The sequence below is a fragment of the Melospiza georgiana genome, chromosome 3 (assembly GCF_028018845.1).
Source record: "Melospiza georgiana isolate bMelGeo1 chromosome 3, bMelGeo1.pri, whole genome shotgun sequence".
NCBI classification, from domain to species: Eukaryota; Metazoa; Chordata; class Aves; order Passeriformes; family Passerellidae; genus Melospiza; species Melospiza georgiana.
Window position 1 is genome coordinate 46,704,102 of NC_080432.1, and position 9,055 is coordinate 46,713,156.

The following is a 9,055-nucleotide window of genomic DNA, read 5'->3' on the forward strand; positions in this document are numbered from 1 at the left end:
AAAGCTATGTCATCCAATAAAAAGCAATTCTGCTGAGAAATTTTCAGCAGTACTAAGTACTTCCAACACAAAGATAGGAATATTTCCACCCTATCTCAAGATTCAGTGATTGAAATTTGCAAAAGATGCTTTTCACAAGATTGGTGCTTTCTTGAGGAAGCAATGAATTCTCTCCCTGGTGAGTGTGAGCAGCTGCTGAGGCAGCATGTGGGCATTGGCTGCTGCTGCCCTTCAGTGTCAGTGCATCACTAGCCTGGGGATGAATGGGTTTGGTTACAGACAGAAGGATTTGGGTAGGGAAGGCAGCAGTGTGAACCAGTACAGAAATTTGACAATGGTGATTCATAGTCTGAAATATTGTTCATGTAACAAGCTGTGCCTGAGTGATCCAGCTCAGGACTGGAAGCAATATGACCACTTGGGACTGGTTCTTGATTTTGCCTGAACCCCAGCAGAATCCTTTATTATAGTAAACATACAGTTCCTAATATTTAACCTTTTCAGCAGTAGCCCAAATGCATGGGCCTTCTCACTGAAAACTTAGAATGCTTGACTTCTGCATTTTAGGTGGTTTTTTCTTCACCAAAAAAAGGAAAAATGAAATGAAAAATGAGAACTAAACATGTCAAGTTTTACTTTTCTTATACATTTATCCATCAAACCACAGGAAGAACTGCTTATCTCATTTAGCTGCTTGCAGTAGAAGTCTGGCTTACAGTAAGACAGGAAAAGGAAACTGTCATATGTTTTGAGAACTAGCCTTCATATGGATCCATATATAATAAGAATTTATGTAGCAATTATCAGTAAGAATATATAAAATGCATTGTAGCAATATCTGTATTGTATTGTAGTGATTGTTGCATTGCACTATAGTAGCATCTTTGAAGTAAAACCAAACTTGCCTGGTAATCTGAAGCAAAAATTACTCCACTGATCTGCTGAGGTATATGGGAACATAGTTTGAGCCTCTGTAGGGAGTTGATCCTAAGAATTCACAATTCCTCTCTCCTGAGGCTACAGCGAGTGACACAAAGCTTTACAAGAAGTCCTCCAGTTAGGATTCCTGGGGCAGTACCTAATTAGATTTCTGCCCTCTGAGCAAGGGGTGTGAATGGTCTGTTCTATTACATTTTACTGTCTGGCAGATTTTCATTCTGAATCTCCCAACAGTGAGAATTTGGCCCTTAATACTGTGTGTGTATATTAAAAGATGTGATTTTATACATCCTTTTCCCATGAATTTCTTCAGCTTCTGACTGAAAGCAGAGATTTAATAGCTTTTAGTGTTAACTAAAGATAAATTAATGTGTTTCATGAAAACCTTCCTAATGAAATACTGAATTTAACAAAACCCTTAGCATAAGTTTGCAGTGTGTACATATAGTTTAGACTCATTTCCAGGATGGGGAGGAAGTCTTTATACCCTGTTTTCTTTCAGGTTCTATGGGATTTGCTTTTAATTGGGAAGAAGGACAAAGATGGAGAAGTGAATTCTCCATTGGTAGATTACTGCAGATCATACTAGGCTGTCCTGCATTTACAGGACAAAGTGGTGCCTACAGGTTCCTGTTATGAGCAAACCAAGGTTGATTGTAATACAACTCTGTCAGAGGAAAGAGAAACCATTTTTAAATTACCATAGGTGCTTTTGTTGCTAAAAATTTTCTGTAGACGCTTTGGTGTACCTCTGTCAGTCATGCAAAAATTACTGCCCCTGGTGGGTATGTCTTCAGTTAATTTAGTGTTGGCAAAGGCATCTTTTCTAATTAAGTCTTCCAAGTGTTTGTCTTAACTTGCCCTCAGTCTGTAGTGGGCGTGGGTTGCCTGAAGTAGTTGTAAATATTGAACACTGCTGAAAACTTGATGTGAATGATCATTGCATCCCAGTTCTTGTACATCTGTGGTTAGATAGCAGTGCTGGGATCATTTATTACTTCCTTAGGAACAGTGCCCTGAGCTCAAGGGACACCTTTCACCGTAAAGAATCTGATTTAATTTCCAATTCCATTTAATCTTTGTTGCAGTTGGGGCTGCCAGCAAAGATGCCTGTTGTAATGTGGATGTATCAACTAGGAAAAATTGACAGATGGTAACAAAATCTTGTACCAATAATCCAGGCTGTGTTTGAACTCATGACCTGTATGTGAAGGGCTCAGTATCCCATTACTAATCCCTTGAGCTATCTACTCATCTGTGTCTAATTTTTAAAAAGTCCCTGTCTCACACCTATTCTTTCAGTGTTTTATAGAAGTTGGGTTGCTTGTACTCTTTCTTTCAGTTAATGTCATTCTGATGTTTTTTCCACATTTTGATTTGCTTGGATATTCTCTTTTTCAATTTTCAAGTCTGTCTTTTCTGTGCTGCCTTGCATTTCATTATCCATTAAAAGGGGTAGAGTTTGGAATTTAATAAAATAGTTCAGTACAATGAATTAATGCAAACCTTTAATGAAATGTGACTATTTTGTGTAACAAGTTCAGGAAATTGCTCACATTTTAAGAGAGATTTTAACAGGTGAGGAAAGAATAAAATTGGCATGGAGAACTCAGTTAAGAAGGGCATTGTTTGATATCTTTATTAATCTGTTCATAAAACCTTTCTGCTCTTTACTATGACCAAAAAATGCAAATAAGTGTTCTCTAAAGTTATTAATTTGTTGATTGAGGGTATTGCTGTCCTACTATAACATAATCTTAACATAGTTTTTATTAACGTATGGAATAAAAGGCAGTTTCTGTCCTAGCTAGCTTACTTTGATATTTTAATTGTTAACAGTCCCTTCCTCTCTTTTTAAGCCTAAAAACAGAGGTTTGGCTTTCTTGTAATGATGAACACCTAATAGTTTCATAGGTAATTTGATCTAAGCATCTACTCCTTCATCAGCAGATCATGCCAAGAGTAGGTGAATTCACAAGCTATGTAGAACTCTTTGTGTGTCTCTGAAATTTCAGATAAGAAAAAATAATTTTCATATGTATTGTAAGTATCAATACAGAAATAAGTTGTATCAAATTGCATTTTTAATGTGCCAGCAAAGTGATCCAAAAAGCAGCATCTTTTAATGCTGTCCATTTATGGGAAATGTAATTTCTATTTAGTTTAGTGTTAACCAAAGGAGCTATTGATCTGCAAATTTAAAATTTATTAAATTAGTGTAATTGCAACTTCTTTAAAGGAAATGCAGACATCTCTCTAGGTGATAGATACACTAGCATCAAGGTACAGTTTTCTGTAATTAAATGCATTTGTCTGAACTCCAGGCCTCCATGAGATGACTCATGTAAAATATCCATTAGAGGAAAAGTGACTGCTCAGAAAGATTACGTATTGGGAGTAGCTTTTTGCAGAAGGACACTGAATCATGTGCTTCACCTGCAAGAATGTGTGCAAATACATTTTTTTTTCCTGAACCAGGAGTCAGAGACTACTAACAAAAGTTATCCAGACTGGAGCATAAAATACCTGCCCTTTATGGGAGAGCATTTTGAAGCATTAGGTTACAATGTTATCAAATCACAGTATACTCTTTCCCCCCTGGGCTGATGCTTTGAATCATTTAAAAACTCTGGAACTGTTTTTCCTATTGCACTTAGGTACTGAAACTTGTCCTGGCATTGCACCAAAGAAAGAAGATAAACAGCTGAGCACTGTTTGCCCAGGTGAAAACAAAACTGAGGGACAGACAGAGGCAGCAAGTGTCCGGGTAGCTGCAGGAAAGGACCACATGGAGGAGCAGCTCTGCAGTGCTGAATCCACGCTGGAGCCACACACCCAGTCCTCGGGGACAGGGGGCAGGCCTTCCTCGGGCTGTTTGTCATCTGGGGATGCTGGTAGAGATAACAGCCTGCAGCTGAGGGAAAGACAGCTCTCCAAGGATGCAGTGGAAATAGAAGGGGCTGGGGAGCCTGGAGTGAAACTCCCTCTTGAGCCAATGGTAGATGCTTTGGCTTTAACAGATGATGGTTATATGCCTGCTGATTTGGTTCCTTCTGATAAGGATGTGCCAGCTGATAGAAGTCTGCTCAGATCAAAACATGCTGCTGGCTCTTCAGAAATTCCTAGTGGCCAGCTTGGAAATAGTGATTTAAAGCAGCAACAGATACAGCCTGATGATGATGATGATGATGAACAGTCTTCATGGGACAGAACTGCCTCAGGTGAATGCTCTGGGTGTAATGAAGGGTCTGAGCATGAGAGTGCTGCCCATTCACGGGTGTGCAAGGAAATAGGACAGCAGGAGAAGGTCCATAATGAACAAGAAGATTTATTTCTGAGATTTTTGAATGGAAACATAATAGACACTGAAGAATCTGCAGACTTTGCAAACCAAGAGGACTTTGACGCTGTTCCAGATATTTCACCCGAACGAGCATCTTATCACTCCCTGGAAGCTCTATCTCTAGATGACAGCTTTTCTTCTCTTGATGAACTTACAAGAAGGATAGAGATTACTGAGGTAAATATTGTAAATCCTCTAAAGTCTTTCATGTTTATCTCAGTTAAAATATTTTAGATATTGCCAGCTTCAAAATGTGTTAAATATTCCTTTATGTATCGCTTTTTCGAATCTGAAATCTATACATATTTAGTTGTTCTGAGTTACTCAGAAAAAAGTTTTGTTTTGCCTCTCTGTCTCCTTTTTGACCAGCAGTGCACTGTTTCAGAAATAAGATTGATCTTATCAGTGTGATACCAGGGGGAGTTTAATTTTTCAATGCCTATGATGTACCATCATTCATTTCTATGCACAGAACAAAGTTTGCTTTTTTGTGCTTATTCCATAGAGGTGAGAACTACATGTATATAAATTCTGTATATGAATGAATGGGTTTCTGATTTTGTCAAGTTAGGCAGATTTGTTGTTCAACCCAAGCTAAGAAAGAGCTTCTAACCCTGAACCCACCTGATAGGCCTGTAACAAGGGTGAGTGCTTCATAAGCTAAATTGCTCTTCTGAAAATAGAGAAGATTTATTGCTTTGGGACTTTTTTGGAGAGTGTAATGGCAACATCTTTGCTTTATTTCTTTTCTGGTTTTGCTGCATTTGCATCCTTAAGAGCTTTTTTTTTTTAAATTAAAAAAAAGTGTATTGTAAAATGATGTTATTTCAGATGCTGGAGGGGGAAGGCTTGTATGAAGGTATCTTCTTAGTTCATTTCTATTTTTAAGAGCTTTAACAATAGAATATCCCCTTGGCAATAAAGTTATAGTACTTCTCTATAGATCAAGCTAATGCACAGAGACCAAGAACCCTCACAATTGCTCAAGGACAGTGGCCAAGCAGAGAACTAAATACTGGAGATCAATGCTGATGTCATTACATGTTTGGTAAAGTCTCCAGAGCTGAAAAGAGAGCATTTTGATTTTTCTCCCCACCTAAAGAGTTTCTTGCATCCTTTCCAAGATCATGCCTCTTGTCCTTTTGTGGGCTCTCAGGAATTATGCCACATGCCAGGACTGACAGCCGTGTGCACAAAGCTGTACACAAACAGATGTGGAAACCCACATGCATGTTAATACATGTATCCCAAATGTTCATGAGTCCATTGGCTTGTCTTCACTTAGAGGGTGTTTTGAAAAAGAGCATTTTGTTGACAGTCTGTGCTTAGTGTATAATACGTGTATAACAAAAGAGTAATTTAAGTATCACCCCTCAGCATTAAATTTCTCTTGAGCCCACTGGAAGTGCTGCATTTTAGCAGAGGAGTACTGTTCTTTTTCACATAGATATAGCCTAAATTAATCCAATAGCATCTATTTTTAAATAGCTATGTTTGTGCCATTTGTGTTTCAGAGGATGGGGCAGGAAGCAGCATATTGATACTGTTAGAAAAATTATGCTTGTATTGATTGTCCCTGTGACTGATGATGATGCTTTACAGGGCATCCAATTTCAATTCCAGTTTGCTCTCCTGCTGCTGGGACTGCCAGTACTCTGATGGCAGAGTTGAGTCTCTGCAGAGGAGAAAGTACCTTTTTCCATAGTACTTTTTCTGGCCAAGTAAGGCATCCTGTTGGCTGCATTGGTGAGAGTCCCCTTGGATCATTCTTAGCAAGAGGCCCGAGTCTGTGTGAGGCAGGGGCTTAAATGGAAGAAGGGCAGAAGGATTAATGTCAGTAGCAATTAAAATTTGTCATATGCAGCATCTGGGGTTGTTTTGCAGTACTTAGGATTTCTAGGTGCCACAGGGTGAGGTAAGGACAGCACACCAGCTTCTATTGTTTCATTATACACTTATAGGATGCTTTTCCAGTTAATCTTACCACCCATCAGTAGCCTAGAGGTTGTTTTTCAGAAGTGATGAGCACCCACAGCTTTCTTGGAAGACACATTTGAAAGAGTTTGGCACCCCTGAGAAAGCAGCATTGTTAACTTGTGTTCATTGATTGTGTTTCAGTGCCAAAATGAGATTGCACTGAAGTTTTGACGAGCAGATGGAATCTTTGTACCCAGCTGTAACACTTCTTCCTTTCTTGTCCTCTTGAAGGCTTTGAAATTGCATTGTTCAGGCCATGGCAACCTAAGAAGATAATAGTGTTTTCATACAGTGGTTGTTAATGAGTATCTAGAAAATGCAGTGGTAGCCACATGAATGAAATTAAATGCATCACATGAAATGTACCAATGTGGCAGTAAAAGAGGAAAAAATAATCAATTTGACTGTGATAAAACTTGTCATGAAGTAAGTGCTTCCAAAACTGCCACAAACAAATTAGAATGGAAGGTGGAAGTAAAGGTAATTTTGAAATAGAAAAAACCCATATGGGAAGATAAAATTTCATTAATTTTCTTCAACTGAAATGTAATAATAATTTATTGAAGATGGAGAAAGGTAAATATTGTGTAGGTGTTTCCAGTGAGGAGGTTTTGCTTGGGTCCATCCAATCATCTCATGCAGTTTTCTAACTTAGATACTTTGTCACTTGCTTTTAGTTTATCATTTACAACATCTAATTACAAGAGTGAAAATTCACCAAAATCTGACTCTGGATTTGAATAGTTGCAAAACTGAAGTAGTAGTTTTCATACTGTACAGGCCCGTTTACTGAGTATTTCTTCACTAGTACAAACCATGTACAACAAATTATGGAAATGATGCAAATGATGGAAAACCACAGGCATTTTATAGAAAAAAGATTCGTACAGCTAACAAAGAACTTTGAAGCACAGTCAGAAGCTGGCAACAACAGATATTAGAAATATATGGCTCTTCTTAAATATCTTTGCTATCATTTCTTTGAGAATGAAATGACACACCAGTGGCAAAACAAATTGTAACCTCAATAAAGTTGCATTTTGGTATATAAAATAAAAGGTTGTACCATAAACTTTCTATGTGAGAGACAGTTAGGGAAGTGAGTAAAATCTTAAATTTTTTCCTTATTGGAAATTATAATTGGGTAATTCTTTTTAGAAAGCAAAGCTAGTGAGACTGTCTAGCAGAACAGAAAGCTTTTGGATGGCAGTTTGTATACCAAGAAATGAAGTCTCCACTAGGTTTGGAGGCAGTGTTTTGGATCCTCTGTTCTCTTGTATGGCTTGGGCTCTGTGGCTTTGAGTTGTAAGGGCTGTGCTCCCAGGTGAAGTGCTTACATGGTGTCAGGTATTTGTTGCTGTATAAAGGAGCTCAGGTACGTGCAGGGCGAGTGTCTCAGCAGGAAATACACTTACCCTCAGTAGCTGGGTGTGAATCCTGAACCTGCTAAGTCAGCTCTCCTTCAAACTCAAATTACTTATCTAAGGTATTTTACTAGCAAAGGGATTTGTCTGCTGGTTTTACTGTATCACAGGGCAATCTGAGTTTTGTCATTTTGGGGATTACTGCTTTAAAAAAATCTGGTACTGCCTGTAATAAAGCTGCAGTCCTTTGCCACGTAACTGAATGCCCACAGAAGAATACACAAACCACCTTGAGTAGTTTTCTGCATTCAGACCAAACTGCTTCATACAATGAGCTTTTCTTCCTAGTTTCTAGTTTGTAGTGCCTCCATTTTGGGGTTTGTATTTATGTCCATATACTTGAATTACAAGGCCTTATTTTCTTAGTTTTTTCCAGTATGTCTATAAGTATATACACATCATATTTGTTGAAAATAAGCACAGTGTAAGAAGCTTTTTATTTTATTACCAAATTCTGTTTTAAACAGAGGGGAGACAGGCAGTTTAATTAGTTTATTTTTTCTAATTTTGCAACCTGGTTATTAAAATTTATCTGAAAAGTGTGAAACTTTTGATTGAAGCAAATTCACTTTCTATTAATGGTAGGGAAAAGAGAAAAACTTTATTTAACAGAGTTTCAATTAACCAACAGTCATTGCTGCTTTCCTTTTTGCCTGTTGGTGAAAATGCCACCACATACTTACATGCCACTTTCAGTTCCTGTACAGTGACTGTAAGAACTCCTGTCAAAAGATTTTGTGAAGGCCAGCAGAGCTGCATAAACGCAGTTACATAGATATTCCAAGACCATCTTCTGTTAATTATCCAGCTTAGAATTAAGAAAATATCTGATGTTTCAATGGGGTCCTTTACGCAGCTCTTTCATGTAGGAGCTGTTTGCAGGGCAGTCTGGTGCATTTTTCTGCCTGTGGTTCAAGTCAAGTTTCTGCTTGACTTGTGGTCAACTGTATTAACCACAGTTCCCTCATTAACTTCCAATTTAAATAGTATATTCTGCCTTTTTTAATTCTTCCTGCCTCCTAAAGAGTGGAATGTAGAACTTCGTCTTGGGTGGCAGCTAAGTCCTTCTCCTTGGATGTTCAGTTAGTGGGAGATGGATCTAATATAATCATTTTGTGTATTGTAGACAAAGACAAAAAACTTTAAGTGTATAACTCATAAAATTCAAAGGCAGATGAAGTATAGTCATGCTATGGAGCTGAGTCCAGGGAGGTTTAGGGTGGGTATCAGGAAAAGGTTCTTCACCCAGAGGGTGGTTGGGCACTGGAACAGCTCCCCAGGGAAGGGGTCACAGCACAGCCGACAGAGCTCAAGAAGTGTTTGAAAAATGCTCGTGGGTACGTGGTGTGACTCTTGGGGTGCTCTGTGCAGG

At 38.3% G+C, this 9,055-nt stretch overlaps 1 protein-coding gene across 2 annotated transcripts in view; it reads left to right on the forward strand.

Annotated features, from left to right (window-relative positions):
• Positions 1–9,055, forward strand: part of CNST (consortin, connexin sorting protein) — a 46,911-nt gene that overhangs the window by 31,017 nt on the left and 6,839 nt on the right. For both annotated transcript variants that reach the window (XM_058021273.1, XM_058021274.1), the window contains one exon: positions 3,597–4,459. In XM_058021273.1, the coding sequence (XP_057877256.1) occupies positions 3,597–4,459 (863 nt within the window). The remainder of the gene's footprint in view (positions 1–3,596; positions 4,460–9,055) is intronic.